Source organism: Melanostigma gelatinosum, assembly GCF_949748355.1.
Source record: "Melanostigma gelatinosum genome assembly, chromosome: 23".
In the NCBI taxonomy this organism is placed as follows: domain Eukaryota; kingdom Metazoa; phylum Chordata; class Actinopteri; order Perciformes; family Zoarcidae; genus Melanostigma; species Melanostigma gelatinosum.
In genome coordinates this window covers 5,176,407-5,199,238 of record NC_136656.1, presented here as the reverse complement: position 1 = coordinate 5,199,238, position 22,832 = coordinate 5,176,407, and the positions used below count along the sequence as shown (strand labels likewise).

Sequence of the window (22,832 nt, the reverse complement as noted above, 5' to 3'; positions counted from 1 at the left end):
TGTATCTGTAAAAACATTCTTCATAGTACATACAGGCCACCCTCCCGCAGAGATTTAGCTTGAATATTCAGTGTGACCGACACACAACCCCCCCCCCCCATCAACACACACTCATCTCCATCCACTACCCCCTGTCTCCCTTGGGACCCCCACGAAAATCTGGTGAGGGGTCTCCAGTGCCAAAAAGCAGGAAGTCACAGCTGTGCTCATCCCCCTTTCAGCATGTGAGAGAGTGTGTGTGTGTGTTTATCTGGGTCTGGGTCAGTGTGTGTGTGTGTGTGTGTTCTGGTCTCTGTCAGTCAGTTTATCTGGCCAGTATGACGCTAATTTCTATTGACGCTAATTGGTTGCAGCCCTCGTTCAGAAATGTGGGAAATGTTGATCCGACGGTATCAGAAAGGGGTTTTCTGAGCTTAGCGTGGAGGAACATGACTGGCCTGCATAGAGCGCCAACCTCAGCCTCATCCAACACCTTTGGTATGAATTTAAACGCTGACTGCGGGGCCCTGCCTCAGGCTCGGTGCCCGACCTCGCTGATGCCTTTGAGGTTCAATGGGAGCCAATCGCTGCAGCCAGGATCCAGTATCTTGTTGAAAGCTTCGCCCCAAACGATGGAGGCTGTTATAGCAGCAGATTGACGCTCATGGTTTTTGGAACGAGATGTTCCACAATCTACAATCACATGTCCACATACTTTTGGCCATGTAGTGTATCTCATTTTCTACTTTGGTCCCTGTGTGGATCTCCCTCATTTCTTTATTTTGTTTTTGTTTCTCTTCACGCTATCTTCTTCACGAGCTCCTTGTGAAGTCGGCACTTTGCTGTAAATCTCCGGCCTTCGGTTTAATAGGCGCAGTGTGCCTCTGTGACACCGGCTGCCTTTGTTTTGGTTGAAGATAAAATCACTGAAGGAAAACATGACAGCTGTGTGTGTGTGTGTGTGTGTGTGTGTGTGTGTGTGTGTATCCCTGTGGTGGAGGAAGAAATACTGCAGACAAATCTAAAGAGTTTCTTCCCTCATGTTTCCATTTCTTGACCAAGAGAAAGATACACACAGAGAAGGAGAGGAAAGGATAGCTGCTAAAGGAGTGATGATTTGACAAAAGCCCGTGTCCAGTGCAGACTTCCCAACTCTGAAGGACAGATTGAAGTTTCAGACCTTCCTCCGAACTCTGCGTCCACGTGATGTTACTTCTTAAATCTCAAATCTCTTTGCCCTCTCCTCCCTTCATCCCACCGCTCATTCTCACTTTGTTTGATCTCATCGTCACGTGGACACGTGGAGCTGATCAATCACAGTGGCTGAAGCTGATGGGTTTTTTTTGGGACTGTTGACAAGTTGACAGGCAAGGCGCTGCGCTGACATCGAACCTCACTTCACTGTCAGGACGAGAGGAGAGAGAGAGAGAGAGAAGGGGGGGGAGTAGGGGGAGAGACACAAGAGATAGGGGGAGGTGAGAGAAAAGGAGGAGGAGAGATGAAGGGAAAAAAAGGACTTCTGGACTGGACTTCCCCCTTTTTCTCCCCTCAGCCTCTCTCTGTCTCTCAACTTTCTTTCCTCCGTCCTCCTCCGCCGTGTGTGTTTTTTCTTTTTTTAATGATTTGGGGAGAAGAGGGGAACGAGCGCTCAGTGCTTGGCTGACGGTGCAGGCAGGAGCGTCACGTAGGAAAACAGCAGCCTGAGGGGCAGCGCACCAGGACCGAAGAAGATTGAAGAGGCTTCGGACTAAAAGATTGACTTACAGACAGAAGTGGCAGGAAGAAGGAGAGCGAAAGGACGTGCAGATTTATAGACTCTCAACAAGCAATACATTTAAATACACAGACTGCGCTCAAAGCAAGGGGAAAGCCAGATATACAGATTTCATTTTTGTAGACAGACGGGCAGATACCTTGCGAGCAAGCAAGCTGAAACATTTTTCCAGACCGGACCGGACCGGAGTTTTCTTCCACTGGAGGGAGAGAGAGAGAGAGGCAGATGGACGGAGGCACATTTTGAATCACAAGAGAAGAATCCTCATCTTCATTCAGCAATGCTTCTGAGGAACTCTGCACTGAACTGTTGCTGTCTGCCATGTTCCTGGATGCTGACACAGGCATAGGAAATATTTAAATTCCCTGAATTCCTCCTGAGAAGAGGATCAACGGTGTCTTTTTCTTTTTCTTCCTCTTCTGTGCAGGTGTTGTGCTGACTGTCACTATGTTTTCTCAAAGGTACTCTTTAACGCCATCATGGACTTCTTGCCTTTTGGTCTTGTGCATCCTGGATGTATGGGCCACAGCCCAACAATCCCAGCCGCAGTCCCGCCGGTCCAGGCAGATGCCACCCGCAACCTCCTCCTCCTCGTCAGCCGGCAACCTGTCGGAGAGCGCCGAGCGCAAAGTGGAGCGCCTCGGCCAGGCGTTCAAGCGGAATGTCCGAGAGCTGCGAGAGAAAAGCTCCTGCTTGGACCTGGTCTTCCTGGTGGACGAGTCGTCCAGCGTCGGGGCAAATAACTTCCTGAGCGAGCTGAGGTTCGTCCGCAAGATGCTGTCCGACTTTCCCGTCGCGCCCGAGGACACGCGGGTGGCGTTGGTCACCTTCTCGTCCAAGACCCACGTGGTGACGAGGGTGGACCACATCTCGGCGCCGAAGTCCCACCAGCACAAGTGTTCCCTGTTCAACCAGGAGATCCCGGCTATCAACTACAGAGGAGGCGGCACCTACACCAAGGGAGCCTTCCAGAGGGCAGCGGTGAGTCAGACCTCAAGATAAAGACGTTTACGTCAGTGAGGCGTGTTTGTGTGCCTAAATATGCCCGCAGGTGCGTTCACGAGTTGATCTATTTACTTGAATTTTGCTCATTCGCTTGGTCTCTCATTAATGAGCCTGAGTTTGCTTTTCATAAACCTCCTCTGTATGTGAGACAGCTCAGTGGGTGTGTGTGTGTGTGTGTGTCAGTCAGACAGTGTCTGCTGTGTGATTGTGGCTTGGTAAGGCTGTTAATGAGGCCCTGCGTGTCCTTGCTGTTGCTGCTCCTGCCTCCTCTAAATTACACACCAGAGGGGGAAGCCGCTCGCCGGCTAATTGTTCAGGAGTTTCCAGTCATAAAAATACCATTAAGAGTGATGTGCAGACGCATGTAACACTGAAGCAATAGGTTTTTCAAGAGTGAAACGGAGAGCGAGACACATGCATGCAAGTAAAGTTAAGAATCGTGTTGATGCCGTTATTCCTGACACATTTGTCTCTTAAACAGAAGCATCACCGGTTGTCTGGCTGAATTTGTTTTGGAGGCGGGGATTTGGCGGTTTTGCGGGATTACAAGGGGTCAAAATGTTAGCTTGTTTATGGTTTGTTGATTGGAGCTGCCTGACACCCAACCGCACGCGCACACACACACTCAAACACACACACCGAGGACATATGGCACAGTTCATCCATCAAGTCCAAACAGCCCCGCTGTAAAAGCTGTGTTGGTGGTATAGGGGCTGGTCCTGTATAAACACACACACCTCGGCTCATGCCTCAGATCTGCCTTCACTTAAGAGCTTTGTGAGCATTATGTTGAATTACACACAAGACCAGATTCAGGTGCTTTTCGGGGTCTGCAAATGTGGAAACTCTGCAGCCTATTGAGCTACTTTATGTTATTGTAGTTGTTGGAAGGACAAATGGCTTGGTGACAAGAATACATAATAGATGTAAAAGACTGGGTGCACTGAAGTCAGAGAAGCTCATTGACACGAGTACAATCATGTTGATGGATGTCCAAACAGCTACGTGTATAAGTGTTGGATAAAAAAGTTGTTGCAGTGCGACGGAGACTAAAACCATCAGTTATTCAGAAAAAGATCACTCTCAAACCCGTACTACCTTGACGCTACCGCACTAACCTTCCATTAATGCGCTGTAGATAATAAGAAATCATGTCAGCCTAGTTTTACAAAGAGAGCGGTAAGCTGAGCTGTGACAGGTTTACCCTCCAGTCCATCTCTGCTCAAAGCTAATTGCCTTGGACCGCATGTATCCTCCGGCTTAGTGCTGAAAGCTTGGCCCTCAGGACAGGTTTTCAGCTCTCCCTCCTCAGTTAAGTGCTGATAAGGAGACCGCTGGCTGCATCCCAGCTGCTAAAGACCACAACAATACCCAGAAAAGGGCTTTCTGGGGGAACTTCAGTGCCTTTATCATTGTTCACAAACACTTCGAATGTTTTGGGTGATTTATCAAGTGATGTAGTAGACTTAAATCAGCCAAAGATGGCTTTGGAAAGAAGAAAAGGAGCGCCGCACTGCTGCTCAGGCTCTTAAGTTGGCTTCCCAACATCGCTATCGAATCGACGTCTGATTAAAGCGACAGATTACATTTCGTTCTGTGTTTCACTCGTCATAGCCAGCAAACACTGCCGTGTTTCTTTCCAGCACGGTGAGAGTCCGTACAGGCTGACCGGAGCGAGGTATGAGTAATGGGGAGATAGATGAGCCTAGCAGATACAGACCGGTGCTCCAGAAAGCACCCCACACCTGACGGATTCAGTCTGACGTGTACTGTGTCTTCACATGGTCGAGGGAGTCTTTTAAAAAAAGAAAAAGCAGGCGTGTCCGTGATCTCTGCTTTATTTTATCGTCTGTCTGGAATCTGACTGGAAAGAGGAAAAAGGAGCGTTTGTCGTCTCTTTCCGTTAGCTGCGTAAAGGATGGGTCTGCTCACGCTAATCCACAAAGCACACATCCGCCTGTCATCGCGTACCGACTGAACCGTACGCCGACTGTCTGTGTGTCAAATTGGGAATTTTGCAGTGTGCGTGCATATAATTTGTATTTTTGCGTGTTTGCCCGTACACGTGTTTGTGTATCCATCCTAGGCTTCAAGGAAAAAATGTGTGTGTGACGTGTGTCAACATGTGCATCTGTGTTAGAAAGAGAGAGAGAGGATAATTGATAATTGCAGTATAATAATAATAATGCCGTATTTTATTCCCTTGGCTGGTCTTGGCTGTTCTATTTCATCCTTACTGACCGCCAGAGGCAGTGCTTAACACTGGATGTATCCCGTCTCGCGCATGCGCAGGTCGAATATTTATATCAACAAAGTCACGTGTGACCTCGGATGACCACCGTCATCTATAAGTTCCGGTGTCATCCTGAGCTCAGTCCTTTTTTTCTTCTCGCGTCGCAGGTTAGCTACCATGGTAGCTTAAACAAGGATGTGTCTACGATCAAGACATATTAGAGCTCGTCGCTGTAGCCTTGTGACTACCGGTCGGAGTTGCGGTTCTCTCGCCCTCCAAAGGCTGCGACGAGCTGTCCCTCTTCGGAGGGAACGGTGTGTTCGCCGTTCGGACATCGAGCCCCGGACTGGTGGCCGCCCCTATCATCGGTCGTCACCAGTCTGATAAGGGTCAGCTAAGTCGTGATGACAGCAATCGGTAAGATCGATTAACATTGTTTTCTATAACAGTTGTTTGTTCCACGGTTGGCAGAGCGCTTCCGCTCTAGTAATCGAGTGGCGCGCTAACGAGAGCGTAGAATTACGCTGTCGGCCCGCCCTTCACAGTGTTACGGCTATCACAGTTAGCAGAGTGTTCCTGCTCAGGCAAACTTTGTGAGACACTAGTCCGCATTGGCGTTGTGTACATGGAGATTTAATCTTTACATCTGACGTAATTCGCAGTTAGCAGTGTCTTCACTCAGGCTAACTTGGATGCTAGCTGGCTAGCTAAACAAAGCTGATACTGGGGCTGTAGCCATCAACTTTGTATCCTTACAGCTGTCACAGTTAACAGAGCGTCCTCGCTCAGGTTAACTCAGTGGGAAACTAGCTAAAACAAAAGCTGATACTGGGACTGCGTCCATCAACTTTGTATCCTTACGGCTGTCACAGTTAACAGAGCGTCCTCGCTCAGGTTAACTCAGTGGGAAACTAGCTAAACAGAGCTGATACTGGGACTGCGTCCATCAACTTTGTATCCTTACGGCTGTCACAGTTAACAGAGCGTCCTCGCTCAGGTTAACTCAGTGGAAAACTAGCTAAACAAAGCTGATACTGGGGCTGTAGCCATCAACTTTGTATCCTTACAGCTGTCACAGTTAACAGAGCGTCCTCGCTCAGGTTAACTCAGTGGGAAACTAGCTAACCAAAGCTGAGACTGGGACTGCGTCCAGCAACTTTGTATCCTTACGGCTGTCACAGTTAACAGAGCGTCCTCGCTCAGGTTAACTCAGTGGGAAACTAGATAAACAAAGCTGGTACTGGGGCTGTGGCCATCAACTTTGTAGCATTACAACGATCACAGTTAGCGGAATGTGCTCGCTCAGGCTAACTCGGTGAATGCTAGTTATACTAAATCAACATTGAGGTTGTGCCCATTGATGGTTTTGACGCATTACGGCTGTCGAGTTCGCTCCGGCTAACTAGACTAAGCTAATACTCTGTGTGTCCATTGATTGTTGTAAACATTATGGACATATCGGTAGCGGATATCAGTTAGCAGAGTGCCCTCGCTCAGGCTAACTGGTAGCACACCAAGAGTTACAGCACCTGTCCAAGTGGAGAGTGTCCTCGCACTGTAAGGACTGTGGGTTTTTTTGTCAGTTTTCACAGTAGCGGAGTGCTCTCGCTCAAGCTAACTGGTGGGGCACCAATATCTGCAGCAACTATCCGAGTGAAGAGAGTGTCCTCGCTCCCCTCTCACTAGGAGAACTGTTTTCCTGACCTGTTCCACAGTAGCAGAGTGCTCTCGCTCGCTCAAGCTAACTGGTGGGACACCAATATCTGCAGCAGCTGTCTTAGTGAAGAGTGTCCTCGCTCCCCTCTCACTGTAAGGACTGTGTTCTTTTTGTCCGTTTTTCACAGTAGCAGAGTGCTCTCGCTCAAGCTAACTGGTGGGACACCAATATCGGCAGCAACTAGTTTAGTGAAGAGTGTCCTCGCCCCTCTCACTATAAGGACTTTGCCTGACCTGTTTCCACAGTGGCAGAGTGCTCTCGCTCAAGCTAACTGGTGGGACACCAATATCGGCAGCAACTATCTTAGTGAAGAGTGTCCTCGCTCCCCTCTCACTGTACGGACTGTGGTCTGTGTTGTCCGTTTTTACGGTAACAGAGTGCTCTCGCTCAAGCTAACTGGGGGGACACTAATATCTGCAGCAACTATCTTAGTGAAGAGAGTGGGCTTAGAGAGTGTCCTCGCCCCTCTCACTATAAGGACTTTGCCTGACCTGTTTCCGCAGTTGCAGAGTGCTCTCGCTCAGGCTAACTGGTGGGTCACCAATATCCGCAGCGGCTGGCTAAGGGAAGAGTGTCCGAAGGATCACTCGCCACTGACTGCCCCCTGCCTGTTCTCTCAACCTTCAGCAGAGCGCTCTCGCTCGGACTGATTGGGAATTCCGCATAAACTAGTGGGACAAGGGTTCCCCCAGAATCGCGGCCATGTTCAACTCTCCCGGCTGTAGGACCTGTATAGCTCCTCTTCAGCCGGAGGACGGCCCTGACCTCTTGCCCTAGCAGGGAGAACCCAGGCAGGACCTGCGGCATCACGCCTTGAGCAGTAAGGTCTGCTAGGCTGGCCGAAGTGGAACACCTGATGCGGGAGGTCTACCTCCCCCTGTCAGGGCAGCTGAATCCAGACCAACCTACCCTGGTCATTGGTATGGCGCTTGCACGCGGGCATACACAGCAGCTGGAGCATCCACCTGTGAGTGCCTTCTTCAGGCACCTTCCCGCCCTCACCACCTTTTCTGTTCCTCCCTCCGAGGAATATCTGAGGGAGTTGCGTGCATGGTGGAGACACCAGGGCTCTCTCCCGCCTTACATCAGACCATGCAGGAGGTGGCAAATCTGGCCTTGCACGTATGCCAGCCAGTTCGACGACTATGGCGTCCATCAGTTTCCCCTGAGGAGACTCTGAGGCCCGATGCCAGGTGCCCTCGACCCAATGTCGGGTCAAAGATGACCTGCTATCCAGGGCTTAGGACACAGCAGCGCTGTGCACCGTATCGACAACTCCCTCTCCCACCTCATGCTTTCCCTCGCAGATTCTCTGCAGCGGGCTACTTCGACGCTTCTGCTCAGTGATGCTTCATTGCAGGCGTTTGCGCTCATATCGAGGGAACGTGGATGGATGATGTCCACCCTGGTTCAGACTCGCCGCCAGGTTTGGCTGGCGCAGTCACCCCTATCTGAGACATGTAGGAGGACCCTCCATACTGTCCCAGTGGAGCCTGGTGAGCTGTTCGAGTCAGCTGCTGTACAGGCGCTTCAGCGGACTGTTAGAGCTAGCCAGACCTGGCAGCAGTTCTCTGGTCTTTGCAGGGACATGCCTGCACCCCCAGACCTAGGGGTCCCATTTTTGGCCCACAAGGCCGTTTCTCAGCCTCCAGCTTACCCTAGTAGCGCAACAGGCCTCGGCGTCCTGCTGAGAGGCCGGACCGCTACCTATACAACCCTACTTACGTCCCCGTCCCCCCCGGCAGGGGTGCCAGGAGATGTCTCCAGGCCGGCTGTCAGGGTTCTTTCTCCCATCAGCGGATTTTCCAAGGGAGAGTGGTGCACGTCTATCGACGCCTGTTCCCATGGTGCGTCACCACAACTTTCAGTCCTGGGTGCTTCCATTCGGACTCTCCCATCTCCCCATGGGTGTCCACAGTGTGTTACTGCTGTCCTTTCCCCCTGCAATCGCAGGGCGTGAACATACTGCCGTACTTAGACGACTGGCTGACCTAGGCGCCGTCCCGGCTTCAGGCGCCACAGGACACTGCTCGCCTTCTCTCACGTGGCCCGGTAGGCCTCAAGGTGAACATGGAGAGGAGCTACCTGAGCCCTTCTCAGAGCATAACCTTCATTAGGGTGGCCCTATGAGGGCCTGTCTGTCGCCCCAGTGCGGATGGCTGAACAGCCTTCACTTGGATGCCAAGTGGCACAGATACAGGGCAATAATATTATCGAAACAGTGTCTATTCATCTATTCACTATCCCCATGGAGGGAGTGCATATCTGGCGAACAGTGTCCCAGGAACCGAGCCCCAGGGGCTCGGTTCCATTCCACCAGGAGATTGTCACAACAGTTACCTGCCTCTCAAGGCGGGTGCAGGGTGACAGAACGGGACAGCCTGGGGGCAGTTGTCTGCTGAAAGACCGCAGGTCCAGGTTCTAGAGCTAGCGCTCGAGCACTTCCTTCCATGTTGAAGGGAAAGCATGTGCTTGTCCGGTGGACAGCACCTCTGCTGTGATTTCCCATGAACTATCGATGGGGCACCAGATCTGCAGAAGTTGCTACGGGGATCACCGTGGCCTTCTGACTTGGGAGGCCCCTCGCCTGACCAGCCTGTGGGCAATGTACCCACCAGGAGAATGGAACAAGGTTGTGGTTTTCCTGTTCCGTTACAAGCCTCCACCGGGAGAGTGGCGGCTGCAGCCAGACGTGTCGACCCACTGCCCCCACTGGGTCTCCCTGACGGAGGACCAGCCCTCTGGGTCAAGATGCCCTGGCTCACACGTGGCCAGAGGATCTTCTTTATGCCTTTCCACCATTTCCTCTGCTTTTGCTGTAAGCTTGTCAGAGTTCTTCCCCGACAGGAGGGATCTCCTGTCGCAACTAGAGGGTCGGATTTGGCATTCCAATCCCTGCCGCCTTCAATTAGGGGTCACGGGAGGGCCCGACCGGATGCTGAGTGGCTGCATAGAACCAGTCTGACGGACAATTCTGAATGCCAGTGCGCGGTCTACCTGCCTGCAGTACAAGAAACAGGTGGAAGCTGTTCTCCGACTAGTGTGCGGCTCAGAACAAGGTCCCAGTACAGCGCCCCGTGCCTGCTGTACTGAGTTTCTACAGTCTCTCCTGGATAAGGGCCGGTCTCCCCTGCATGGGACCTACCCTTGGTACTGGACAGCTTCTGCTTGTCCTTTTGAACCCCTGGCACAGGCGGAGCCTAGATGGCTATCAGCAAGACGGTTTTCTCCTTGCTGTCAATTCAGCTCAATGTGGGGGCGAGCTGCATGCCCTATCAGTGGAAGAATCATGTCTGAGGTGGAACTCAGATGGCTTGGGTGTCACTTTCTGGCCTAAGGCAGTGTTTCTCCCAAGGGGGTGGATACGGTCACATATAAACCGGCCTATCCAGCTGGCAAAGTTGACCCCCCCCCCCTCCCCCATCGGGAGAGGAGAGGTCAAGGCTGCTGTGCCCAGTGTGGGCCCTCAGAGCTTATATGGCAGCCACCGCCTGCATAGTCAGTTATGGTGAGCCTAAGAAGGGCTGTGCTCCTTTTTAAGGGAAAAAGGAAAAACGGCACCTGTCCCACTGGATAGTGGAGGCCATTGCCGATACATACAAGGCGAGCGGCTGCGCTCGGCCATCCGGGGTGAAGGGTCACTACCAAGAGTGTCTCCACACCGAGGGCAAGCCTGAGTGGTGTGCCTGTGGGGGATACATGTGCGGCGGCCTCATGGGCATCGCCGAGCACATTCACCAAACACTACAGAGTTAACGTTGCCGGCCCTCACCCACTGGGGAGGGTTCTTGGCCAATTTTCTCTGCCGGAGCTATAAGGGGTAGTTACTGTGCTTCCTCGTGACTCTTTTGGTATAAGTCATCCAGTGTTAAGCACTGCCTCTGGCGGTCAGTAAGGATGAAATAGAACGAAAGTTACGGACGTAACTACGGTTCTATGAATCCTGGATGACCGCCAGAGTTCTTGGTCACTCGGAATCCCGTGAACTCGCGAGAAGATTCCATAGGACTGAGCTCAGGATGACACCGGAACTTATAGATGACGGTGGTCATCCGAGGTCACACGTGACTTTGTTGATATAAATATTCGACCTGCGCATGCGCGAGACGGGATACATCCAGTGTTAAGCACTGCCTCTGGCGGTCATCCAGGATTCATAGAACCGTAGTTACGTCCGTAACTTTCGTTCTAAGTGCCGTAGAAAGCTGGGATCCATTAAGAGAGACATTTTTCCACCAGCCGTGCATGTAGAGACAGGGCTCTCCTCCAGCACTCTTCATCTCTGTCTCACTCCGTCTCTGCTGTCTGTCCGTCCGTCTGTCTGTCTCTCTTTTCACCTCATACTTCACACAGTAAGTTAAAGCATCAATGTTTGGTTCCAAAGGGAGTTCTGATTCTGATATTTCCACTTAGTTTCGGTACATTTACTTGAGAATATACGGAACGAATAAGCCTTCGTGTTGATATACGTCAGTAAAATTAGGTAATATCGGCTCGTTGTAGCCAAATATGTCACTTTGCCATTCTCTAGCTCACGATGATGTCATTTGTTGTACGAAGTGTTTTCCGACCACATCTAAACGTTAAAGTGTTCATCGCGGTTCCGAATGGCCACACTCTAAGGCGTGAGAGTCATGAAAGCGGCGAGATGCAATTAATTGTCCTTGAGGGCATTTGTGGTTTTTCACTCGGGTTTACACTTGAAATGTAAGCGACAGGATGACAAAAGAGAGCTTGGGAGACGAGTCCTGCACACTTCTCACACCTCCGCAGAACGGGCCGATCGCTGCGCAAAGTGTGGGATTGTTCGTTGTCAGGAAAGCACCGAGACTAGTCGGATGCAGCTCCCTAGATTCCACTGAGAAAGGCACTCAAAACGTATTTAACTCTTCTCTTTCCTTTACTGACGTAAACCAGCTCGTGCTTCTGCGCCCGTGTGTTTGAGATAAAGTAGATGAGGATAAATGTCCTCCACTACGGGTCTATTAAGACTGCGGCACTTTGTCACGATGATTTACCGTGCCTCGTCTTTTTTTTTTAGGATCTGTCTCTCCTCAACCTCGCGTCTGACATGATGACCTGGTAGCTGATGACATCACTCACTGTACTTTCCCAGCACTTTCATGACCGCCGTACAAAACGGAGCTGATTGATGACTTTCAGTAAAGGTTTTCGGGCCTCTGAGGAATAACCCTCTGACCTGTACCTGAGACAGAAGTAGTTCCCACCACCTCCTCCAGAACTGAAGCATATTCCCTTCCTCTCTACTTACTGTAATTGCCCTGAAAAAGTCAATCCGTTTTCCTCCTCTTTTTTAGCTTTTGCTTAATTTATTTTCCATGCATTTGCCTTTTACATGACCACATATCTTTGGGGGGAATATGTCTCAAGGCCCTTCGTTTTATTCTGTTGGCAGCTGGTAATCTTGTTGATTCAGGAATTATGGCTTTGTCCATTGTTGCGTTTATTATAGTTTGCTTTGGATTCAAGTGTCGGCCATAAAAATGCAGGCAGAGAAAGGACTGTGTCGCTATCAGCCAGTTAAAAAAACCAAAACCCGTCATCACTTGTTTTTTCTCCCATCGTTTGTCTTCATCCGGAAGATTCGCCTCTGGGTTGCCATGCGTTGCCATGCGTTGCCAGATAAAAACCCCCTTCTTGCTCTCGGCAGGCAGGCCCGGCTTTGGCAAAGAAGCCCCGACCACTAAACTGGACTTGGCGGCTTCACTGTGTAAGTCGGCCTTCACAGTTGCATAAGACGCAGACAGATGGGCAGCGTGTGAAGAGCAGTGGGAGGAAGATGGAAGAATGAGAGGAAAAAATAGTGGAAGAAAGAGGGGGGGGGGGGAAGCCCTGGGTCAGAGGGAATTGACAGAAAGAATGTGGCTCTTTCTGGTGGTTATTCACAGTAATGGTTTTACCCGACTGTTGGTTGGACTCGGCCTGAGTCTGGTTCAAATCAGACTTTACAGTAGTCGTGTACAGCCACTGAATAAAAGGAGCTTTCTGCTCAGCCGGCCATTGTGTTTCTGATACTGGAATCTGCAAATGTGTTCATTTCCTCTGATTCCTCCAATGATCACACACACTCATTATTCACACACACAGTGAATGGACCAGCTGCATCTTTACATGTTGTCCTTATATAACTCTGAGAGGTCACGTTATAAGGCTGTAAACGGGAGCGCGTGCATGAGAATGTATGTTGCATTCATAGACTTTGTGCTCAACACGGAGCTTGTAAACCCGACCCAAATCTCTCAAACTTTTTTATGCTCGATTTTAGTCAGAAATATTATTCAGAAACACATTTTGCTGGATAGTTAAGCAGAAATTTGGCAGCTCCTTCAAGTAGCCGCCATTCTTTTTTTTTTCCAGTTTGGAAAACTTGAATCGTCCAGTGAAATGTACAAAGTTTAGTCCAGCTTGATGTTTCAGAGAAGGAGAATGCTTGTCGATCACACTTCATACTGCTCTACTTGCTTTGCCGAGCTTTGCCAGACCACAATCGGCGAGACAAATATTGAAAGCCCCGTCTCATTCCAGCGGATTTCGGAGCCGTTTCTTCCATTTCTCCCGTTTCCATGCCTTTCAATCACGCTCCCCATGCGGAGCCGCAGACCTCCCCAGCAGCGTGGACCGACGGGAACGTCACTGTCGTCAGCTGTGACGCATTACAGCCCAAATATGCGGTATTGTTTTTCAAAACATTGTCTATTAGATTAAACGAGGCATGTGCAAGTTGCTTATATTTGGCCTGTGGAGACGTGCAGTAGAGATCATGTGCATTCTTGGCCTGTCTGAAGTGCCACACACACACGCACACACACACACACACGCACACACACGCACACACACACTCGGGGCCACACACAATCGTTTGCATTTGATGCTGTTGTTTGAGGGTCAGAGCCTTTGCCTGACTTTCTGAATGACCGACGGTGAGATGTGGAGTGCAGCAAATTAAGGTGGGAAATGAACACCGTCCATCACCTGAACGCTGGAGGTTTTCTGTCCACGCCGGCTGATTTTCAGGCGGCCTTTTAATTTCTAGAAAACACATTTGCTTACTGGAGCGTTTCTTTAATTCTCTCGGCTCAGTCACAGGGGAAATTTAAGACAACCCGGCGAATTCTCACCAGCACTAAATTCAAGCTAAACTCTCACTAAAGTATAAGATTGCAGGGAAGTGAGTGTGACACTGTAGGGAGATAACACGGAGAGCTACTTTTTCACCAAGAGAATAAACCTATTTCCCCTTTAAACCTCCCTAAAATATGAGTGTTAGGACCTTAAAGAAAGAGAGAAGCCTACTACAGTTATAGTGAGAGAGCCGATGCAAACAAGTGCCCACTGCAACGAATGAAAGCAAGGTGCATCCCTTTGATCCGGTCCCTAAAGGCTGGACTCAGCCATGATAAGAGGATAAGAAAAGTCTCTGTTTCCTGTCTGTGTAACCGCCACTTCCCGCCGTCTCACCCTTAATCATTTCCTCCCCCTCAGTCCATCTGCTTCTTCCCCCTCTGCCTGCCTCCTCCTCCTCCTCCTCCTCCTCAGTGTCGGAGGGTCTCTGGCGGGGTTGAATGAGACCGAAGGATGGAGCAGACAGGCTGCCTCACCTACCAGCCAGAAAGGCCCCGATAAGACCGAGAGGCCAGACAGGGACGTCCACAGACACCAGGCAACAGATTTAAAACATCTGCAGTCGGATCTGGGTCCCTACCATTACTGTTCATAGCACCTCATATATCTGTGAAATCATTTTTATCAGCACAGTAAATTGAGGATTTGAAATGCCGCACATTGCTTTTTTTTGCCCAGAAACAAGATAAGTGGTGAGAGGAGCAGTAATGATCTCAGCTCTGAGATGTATAACGTTTGGTTCACATTTGGTTCTTGTGTTCCCGTTTCCTCTTAAACTTGTTCTTAAACATTCAGTTCTATAAGTCATGGATCTCATTACAGGCTGTTGGTTTTGCAAAGTAGGTGCTACTCCAGAGTCGGTTTAAAAATCGTACATGTTGATATATTTCAAATGTCATTTTGTTGAAAGCCGATATCTTAATATAACTCCTGACTTAATCACATGACACACTTTACCCCCGTGGCCTGAAATTGGAGTAACATCTTTTCTCTAATTATTTTGAAATAGTGAACCAAGACCGCTCCTTACACACACGTTACTGGGTTACCTGATTGGCGTGTATGCTTCAGGGTGTAGTTTACACTGTCATGGTGATGGAGACCATAGACTCAACACTCTAGTGTGTGTGTGTGTGTGTGTGTGTGTGTGTGTGTGTGTGTGTGTGTGTGTGTGTGTGTGTGTGTGTGTGTGTGTGTGTGTGTGTGTGTGTGTGTGTGTGTGTGTGTGTGTGTGTGTGTGTGTGTCTTGGGTTTAGGAGGAAGAAATGCTTTCGTCTCGGGTTCTGGGCCTCCTCACACTGATTCATTCTGACAGAATAGTCTCCATTCTCTTCTTTCACAACTTTGTCCATCAACCTCAAATATGCTGAAGCACTTCGGAGCCCCCCCCCCCCACCTATTCCGTCATCACTTCTGTTTGGAAAAGTGAGCTTTGAAGGGTTTTCTTTTTTTCCTGCTAAAGTATTTTGATGAAATCATTTCTCAAGCTGTTCACACAGGAATGTTTGCAGCTCTTCTTTGTCTTTTCATGACAGTAAGTTAAATATATTTAGGTTCGTCACACAAGCTATGAAAACCCACTTTACACCACCGAACCAGCACCAGACGGCAGACAGACGCAGCTGGATCGTTCAACAACAAGATATTTCCCTCAGGAGAGCTAAAAGACAGTGAATGTTGGACTTACATTTGCATGTTTCACCAGAAACAAAGCTCCAAATAAATGATTAAGTTGCTCCGTAACTGCTGTGTCAGTAATTTGTCAGTTATTGCCGTTTTGAAGATTGATATTTGCGTAACTAACTAGCCATGACTTCAAAATGCCTTTATCACTTAACGGTGGGCCTGTGCACTCATTTTTCCGTCTCTCGTCACGCGCCGCTCACCCCTGCCCTCCTCTCTGAAATGGACACCAAATATTTTCCAGAAACGGGGGCCTACTTTCCGACCTCTGAACGTGTAGAAGCACCCCGAGGCCTCCTCCTTCACCGTTGTCTCGCACAAACACAACGTGCAAAGCTGGCCCGACGCAACCGACCTCGGACCAAAAGCGACGAGATGCAGAAATCAAAACCGTGAGCTGATTTCAATCAACATGCGAGGTGCGAATGCCTCATGAATATATAATGTACACATAATAGATACAGAGCATCTAGGATACGTGTATTCATGAAGACACGGTCAACAGATGTGTTTCAACTGCTGTCACCGTGCATTGACCACGTCGGACCCTTTGAGATCCCCGACTGTCACATATCTGTTGAGAAGTGTTGACAGACGGCGAGCTGTGGTGGAGATATGCGCGCTGAAAGGTCAGCAGAGTTCAGCGGTCAGGGCGATGCAGTTAAAAACCCAAAAGAGGCAGAGCATGGTTAAATAATATGTGCAACCTGTCAGAATACCGGATGATAACAAAGATCTCTTTGAAGTGGTCTCGGCGAGGAATGCTGTTGTCTTATCTTTCCAGTTCGACTCGGACAAACCTCTGTTATGGAAGTAATTGAAGAGTTCTTGCAAATGCTGATTATCTTGTGAACGAGACATTTTGTCAACCAACAAAATGTGGATATCTCATTTGGAAAAAAACAAACATTCGTGAGACTTTTTCACATCCCAACCCGAGGTCACTAGTTTCCTCTCGGAGCATCCTGGTCCCGTCTGTATTCACTGCAGCAGCCGTAGACTTGGCAGGCGACATCCTCCAACTGCTAACTTTATCCTTCATATCCTTCCTGCCGTCTTTTTTTTTTTTTTTTTAACCCCTTCAGGAAGCACTCAAATTTAGGAAAACCCAAGTTCAGTTTTCACATCCGTCTCATTGCCGAGACAAATCCTGGTGTTGATCTGTTCACCATTCAGAAAACAAGCTGGTCCGATTCAGGTTTCACACAACTCGTTTTCACCAATTTAGTCTTTGGGGCGGTGGATGAACACACACGTGTGCCTACTTTACAATTCATTCGCCTGCGTTCGTGAGCACACTGACGGATGACGGACAGATGCTGAAGCGGCATTTAGCAGAGCCGTTGGTGCATTTCATGTTAAATGTCTGCAGAGGATCTGAATCTAGTGTCCAATGTGTGTGTAGACAATTAAGACAGCTTGAAAAGTTTGGCTCTTTGTTTGACTTTGCTAAGGTTGTAAATTACCGCACTTCTTGCTGATTAAGCATTTGGCTTCTCCAAAAGCTGCTGAGACGGTAGCCTCTGTCTGCTCGACTGCTGTTCGAACCGCCGTCTGCTTTTCACCGAACACCAGGAAGTCCGTCCATCTGTCTCGCTCCTTCGCTTCTCTCCGTTTGCAGTTTGTCTCCACTTCTCCCTCGCGCCTAATTTCCCAGCCTCGAGGAAATGCTCCAGCAGTTTTTTTATTTTTTCTTCCTCAGTAGACGTCGGTGTATGCAGTCGGTATGCGCCGGTCTGGATGTTGTGGAGAGTGTCCCACTTGGCCTTGGGGCCGAAAGCTGCTGCGGTCAAATAACTGGGCTTTTGCTCCGGCCAAAAGCAGCGACTCCAGTTCGAGAAAGAATTAGAGAATAGAAATGAGGTGACTGAGGCCAGTGGAAACAACAGGGAGTGTGTGTGTGCCCAAAAACGTTTATGCAAAAGTATGATACACTAATCCCTTTTTGTTCACCTTGTTTTCCAATGTTCTCCCGGTACATCAGGAACCGGAGGGGAAATAACCACCCACCACCTCGTCTTTCAGCCCAGGCCCAAAAGGAATAACTCTCGCTACTTGCAGCTCTTAAGTCACAATCGTCCTCTGCACCTTTTTCCTCACTCGTTTTAGAGAAACGAGAGGTTGGAATGAGCTCAGCACGGGAGGCCGGAGAGGGCAAACTTCACACTTCCCGGCTCTGTAAAACACAGATGTCAGTAAATCCCCTCGACGGACACAAATGTAACTCCAGACCTCTTTCTCCATCGAGCGCATGCATCCGTCACCGCGTCGTTTCTTTGCGCGTTACCCCTTTTGTTAATTGTTCCCCTGAGATGAGGTTTTTTTACTTTAATGACTGCAGTGAGGAGGAGTGTAAATCCTGCCATCAAAAAATCTGATCTACCAAGTGGGGAGTCTCCCTGAGCTGCTGCGAGCGTATGAGGGCGGATTTCATCACTTCGGTCCCTGTTGGGCAAACATGAATCACACACACACACTCACTCTCTCTGAAGTTTCCTTTTATTAACTTTTAAAACGTCACTGTCAGTCGACGTAAAAGCTGCAGTAGCAGTTTCTACCTACCTGGCACTTTGTATAGCGTGTTTAAATGATGGAAATGCATTTTATTTGCAGTTTATGCAACAAAAAACTTCTTTGAATTAGCTTCACTGTTGGATGCACGAAACTAAATATCTGCAGTTTTAGCAACACCCCCCCCACACACACACACACACACACACACGCTTGTGAACACACACTTAACCTAACACCCTGTTCTTTCCGCTGAGCGTGCATTCACATACAAACACCAAGACACACACACATTCCTGCTCACTTAAAATACGGCTCAGCGATTGACAGGCGCTGCTGACACCAGCCTTATGAAGTGTGTGTGTGTGTGAGAAAGTGATAAATGAATGGTGACGGGGTGGGGTGTTGAGATGGAGAGGTACGGAGGGAAAAATGTGCGATTCAGAAAGGTGTGGTGCTGAGGAGGCTTTGAAGAATAACACTCTGTCTGCAGGGTCAAAGGTCAGGGAGGCGTCAGCAGTGACGGGGCACCGACTGTCAGCCGCTTTGGTGGCCTTCGCTTTAATGCCATAATAACGATGAATATCATTATGAAAACTGGTTTCTAGATCTCCTCACAAAGTCCATTCAGCAGCAGTTATCGGGCTTTTGAAACTTTAGTAGATCAGAACGTATCGTGTGTGGAATGAATCTGCAGACGCTCCGATTCTAATTGAGGCCAAACTTTTCTATGGATAAGTTTTGGGATATTTCTTTATTAAACTCACCATTTATCATCCTTGTGCTCCCCGTCTCTACCTGCATTTGGGTCCATCCCCAGTTGTGTTTTTGCCCCACCGTGACATCATCGGCTAAAAAGGGTTCATGACATCATGCCATGCCGATGCATCAGTCGGCCTCTGACATTCAATGAGGAACACGCATTTTCAATAAAGGAACGAACTGCGTTTAAGGAGTGGACTTGAACGTTTCATCTTGTTGCCGCAGTGCAAATCACTCGCGTCTCTGAAACGCTGCTCCGTTCTCTCAAAACATTGGTCGAGTCCACGTCTTTTGTGATTAGGGACACAAATCACACAAACTCTTTAAGCGTAAGGATTTACTTTGGCATCTTCAGATTAGGATTTACCAAAAGCGTCATACGTTGGCACCTGAAGAAACCAAAACTATTTGAAAGAGCCAGTAGTGGCACACTAAATAACATGTTTTTATGGGCTTAGGCGCGGAGGTCTATGAGTAAACCACTTGCTATGTGGAGGGGAGCGTTTGAAAGTGCCAGATTCCATTGAGTTGTTTTCTTTGGTGAGTGAGTGTGTACATGTTTTTCTGACTGTCTGTACGTCTCTGTTAGTCATAATTACTATAAGTAGGCAGTTGGCGCATGTATGGGTACCCGCAAATATGCCGACATCCTGTTGTCTTTGTTTGTTTGCTTCATGTGATTTATTTCACATTCTCCACGTCCGATTGTGCAAGATTTTAGTTTCTGGATCGATTAGTTGTGTTTTTCAACCTCCTGTAAGAAATCTTGTTCCAGGTAATCGACCAAATATAGACTAAAATATGCACTCAGCTTTAATTAGCTCATGTTTGAAATGCTTTGTGTTGGCAAGAAACCCCGTCCGCCAGGACCCGATACAAATCATCCAACTGAGCACACACAAATAATCAGTTTCAGTTCAGGGTATCCAAACGACGGCAACAACAGTCAACACACTGCAACAAAGGGAAATGCCGCGTCGTGTCTCCACAGTGTGGTCTAGGCTAAGTCTGGATGAGACGCGATGCGTTTTCATGGATACTGAAAGCCAGCGACAGTCCCCGAATCATTCGCCCCGTATAAGCACTTTCAACACGCCAGTCTGGAGTCAAGAAAATGGTCGCGCTTCACCACACTGTTTCCTTTGTTTGTTTTAAAATCAAAGCTCTCCCTGAGAGATGCTGCCGCGGTTGCTTCTGTGCTTTGGCAGTGAGGTAATGATCCCGTGAACGTCACAAATATTACATAACTCGTGGGACTTCTTCCACTCTGAAAACGTAAATTCTGTCAAACTGATTTTATGTCGACTTTTACATAATTTCCAACACAGCCACGATACAGATTAGTGGCAGCAACGCTTCCAGCTGTGTAAAACATCAATGTTGGGTATCAGGTTTTGCTTTATTGATGCTAACCAATCATATAGGGATCAATCTGTCAGAAGAGAGGCTCAATGTCTCCACTAACAGCAGCTTCAGTAGACTGAAATTCAACGAAGAAAGCTTGCACCATAATATCACTCTCGCCACCTATTTGCTGCTGCTCAAAGGCATCGCAGGTAACATCTGTAACGCACGATGAAGTTAACCAGTAACCACACCATGCACTCACTGACATGTGACATATTGTGCAAACCATGTGACTGCACGTCCAGTTGGAGAACATTCAAAATGTCAAAATAAGACAGATGAGGTCGGATATGCAATTAAAAAAAGATATATACTGTACAGTATATGCTGAGAGAAACAAAACGTACCATTTACATATTGAAAATGTCAAACACATGCCATGAACATAGAAAAGGAAATGTAATATCAGCACCCCGAGGTACGTGACGCTGTCGTCCGACTGGCTCTTTGTTGTTCTTCCTCCCGCTCAGTCAAACCAGCTCGCCTCGTCCAATTACCCAGAATGCCGTGTCCGATTGGAAACACGGCCAGTGCCTTAAATGTTTCTCTCAGCGCTTCGTTCCGCCAGCACAGAGGGGGGGGGGGGGTGTAATTGAATGAGTTTCTCATTTGCCAGCCAAGATGGCCTTTCCCCATCAGCTTCTCTCTCTCCCCCGTCGTTCCCGGGTGGGTTGTTGAGTTTGACGAAGTGGTGTTGTGACAGAAAGCCTCGCGCTAACGCACACAGCCGGTCCGGCCTGCAGCGTTTGGCAATTAAGCGACTCTTCTCCAACACTTTGGATGCCGGTTGCACCTCTCAGTCAAACCGGGGCTCAGAAATCCACACGACACAGGCAGACGGCAGTGAGGACTTTTTAAACCATTAGGTAGCGGTAAGTAAGTCGGTGGTTGCCAAAGTGGGTAATGAATGTTCTTTTCTAAGAATAGTTTTCCATCCCTAAAATCTTGCCGACTATACCCCAGACAGGTTAACAATTATCCAATCATTGTCCACTTTAAGCACAATGATTGATGAATTATCCTCTCTCCAAATATTGTGTGTGTTTTTATTTCTGCTCCTTCTGAGTACAGATACAGAACCTCTCTGGGATGGGACACCATATATATCGGGTTGATTGACGTGCAGGAGATGTGTAAGACCATACATTGATGTTTGACTCGTTACAGTACGTGCTTCTGGTATAAATGCTCACGCGTCCCGCACTTGTTGAGCCATGTTTTCATTCACCATAACTTGGGAAGCAACACTCGGCAAGTATCTGTTGCAGTGTTGGCTTCCAGCTCAGCTGTGCAGCGTGAACAAGCAGTCAGTCTGCAGTGTTGATAATGGCGATCAGACGCTGTCCGGTTTATTACTTCTACTCACTTCTGTGTTATCCTGAGTCGGTGCCTTGCTGTCTCTTTTTATTCTGGCACATTTGGCCGTCAATAAACGATGTTCAGCTGTCTTTCCTGCGGTGTGTAGAGAAGTAATTAACAATGGAAACTTTAAAATGCAGGATTAGTGGGTTTGCTGCTGTAACAGTTACATAATCCATCACAGGAAACAATTCTTCTCTTTTATTCTGAGAAGTTAAAGCTCTGATGGCTTCTCATCATAGTGAGTACAGACCGCTTTAAAAACATCTTGCAAACATCTACCTTTTGCAGCACGAAGAGCATTTTTTCCACATTACCTCTGAGGGCGATGCTTTTTGGCAGTCGATCCTAAATTGTGGGAGAGTTTTGAAGCTTGTTTTAGCAGGTTTACGATAAACTAAAAAAAAAAAAAGATGACCTGACGTTCATGTGATGGACTGTTTGCTGCATCTGAGGCAGATTTCAAGTATCTACAAGTTGATTTGCACACCACACTGTCAGGTCACAGTAACTGACAGGCTGAGAGGTTTAAAATCAATCGAATAACTTTACTTTACGAGTTGTTTAGTGTATACCTACACGATTTGAAGCGCATATGAGCATGCAAAGCCACCTGTATGGCCCTCAGCCTCCTGGGTGGCCCTTTGTGGAAACCAATCTCCTGACGGTCAGTCTTGTGGCTGCGCACCAAGCAAAACAAGAGCTGGGAAAGTTTTGTGAAATAGTTAGGAATCAAAGCTCGAAGACAAATGTTCAGATACATCACTGTCAAGGGAAATGCATGTGCTTGAAAGTTTCATTTGCTGACCTTTGCGAGTGACCTAGTTTATCTCGGATATCCAAAAGTAAATGCGTTCCTGAGATGTTGCTCAACAATACCGAAGTGGAGTCGAGTGTCTGCAGTCGTGTGTTGGGTTTGTGCGTGTTGTTCTTTTTCAGCCCCTGCCGAGTTGTTGTTATTTTTACCACCCAAGCCAAGAGCAGATAGCCTGTCAAAACAAAATGCTCTCGCTTCCGACCGGTGGGGAGACGGCTCTCCCCACGGATGCAGTCAGGTTTGAGTTTTTTTTTTTTAATCCGCTCTGGAATGCCTGCAAATTATTATTTTTTTTGTTTTTGGAAGGTGGATCTCAAGGAAGTGAAAAACCCTGTAAGAGAATAATAGGCAGACTTGTCCTTCAAGCTGTGGTGTGTTTTGTCCATTTAATGTCAGTAAAGAAGAAGTTTTAAGAAAAGTAAAATGACACAAATACCCATTC

General features: G+C 48.3%; 1 protein-coding gene across 1 annotated transcript in view; it reads left to right on the top strand.

The window, feature by feature from the left end:
• The first annotated feature begins 1,790 nt into the window (after positions 1-1,790).
• The window catches only part of svep1 (sushi, von Willebrand factor type A, EGF and pentraxin domain containing 1), a 76,758-nt gene continuing 55,716 nt past the window's right edge, over positions 1,791-22,832 (top strand). The window contains exon 1 of the mRNA XM_079295479.1: positions 1,791-2,734. Coding sequence (XP_079151605.1) covers positions 2,201-2,734 — 534 coding nt within the window. The 5' untranslated portion in view covers positions 1,791-2,200. The remainder of the gene's footprint in view (positions 2,735-22,832) is intronic.